This window comes from Mandrillus leucophaeus, unplaced genomic scaffold (assembly GCF_000951045.1).
Source record: "Mandrillus leucophaeus isolate KB7577 unplaced genomic scaffold, Mleu.le_1.0 Scaffold150, whole genome shotgun sequence".
Classification (NCBI taxonomy): domain Eukaryota; kingdom Metazoa; phylum Chordata; class Mammalia; order Primates; family Cercopithecidae; genus Mandrillus; species Mandrillus leucophaeus.
Genome location: NW_012101477.1, coordinates 2,754,726 through 2,755,809, shown reverse-complemented (window position 1 = coordinate 2,755,809; position 1,084 = coordinate 2,754,726). Strand labels below are relative to the sequence as shown.

At 51.1% G+C, this 1,084-nt stretch overlaps 1 protein-coding gene across 1 annotated transcript in view; it reads left to right on the top strand.

The window, feature by feature from the left end:
- FAM83D (family with sequence similarity 83, member D) overlaps positions 1 to 1,084 on the top strand; it is a 35,009-nt gene that overhangs the window by 5,929 nt on the left and 27,996 nt on the right. The window contains exon 2 of the mRNA XM_011975022.1: positions 698 to 707. Within this exon, the coding sequence (XP_011830412.1) occupies positions 698 to 707 (10 nt within the window). The remainder of the gene's footprint in view (positions 1 to 697; positions 708 to 1,084) is intronic.

The window sequence follows — 1,084 nt, the reverse complement described above, 5'->3', positions numbered from 1 at the left end:
TCTTTTCTTTTTTTTTTTTTTGAGACAGGGTCTTACTCTGTCACCCAGGCTGGAGTGCAGTGGTGTGATCATAATTCACTACAGCCTCAAACTCCTGGGCTTAAGTGATCCCTTGCCTCAGCCTTCCCAGTGGCTGGGACCAACAGGAGCACTGCCATGCACTAAGAGTTAGGCGCACCACCATGCCCAGCTGACTTTTGTATTTTTTTGTAGAGACAGGGTCTCACTATGTTGCCCAGGCTGGTCTCAAACTCCTGGGCTCAAGTGATCCTCTTCCCTTGGCCTCCCACAGTGCTGGGATTACAGGTGCAAGTCACCATGGCCAGCCACATCTGAGATTTTATGCTGCAAAAGTAAGAAGAGAGATGGGGAGCTTTAGAGGAATGTCGGGTCAAAAGAGGGTTCTTTTAAGACGAAAAATATTTCAGCATGCGTGTAGGTTGATAGAAATGAATCAGTAAAGAGGGAAGCTGATGTTCAGGAGAAAGAAGGAGGTTGCTGGAGTGATGCTGGTGAGTAGTAGAGGGGCTGGAAGTGCCCAGGCAGAGGGGTTGGGGTTGGATGGGCACAGGCGCAGTTCATCAATGCCCAGTATATGGGCAGCGCTGGAGACAGGAAGGTAGACTAGATGGGCGCACGTGGACGTTCCCTTCTCACTGCTGCTGTGTTCTCGGTGACATAGGAGGCAAGCTGTCAGAGAGGAAAAGGTAGAGAGAATGAGGGAAATGTGGCCTACCGGGCCGTTTTTTTGTTCTGTTTTGTTTTGTTTTTGATGGAGTTTCGCTCTTGTCGCCCAGGCTGGAGTGCAGTGGTGTGATCTGGACTCACTGCAACCTCCTCTCCCCGCATTCAAGTGATTCTCCTGCCTCAGCCTCCCGAGCATCTGGGATTACAGGCGTACATCAAGACGCCCGGCAAATTTTCGTATTTTTAGTAGAGACGGGGTTTCACCGTGTTGGTCAGGCTGGTCTCAAACTCCTGACTTCAGGTGATCCGCCCTGCTAGGCCTCCTAAAATGCTGGGACTACAGGCGTGAGCCACTGCGCGCCCGGCCTCCTAGCAGGTAGTCTTACAGATTATGAAT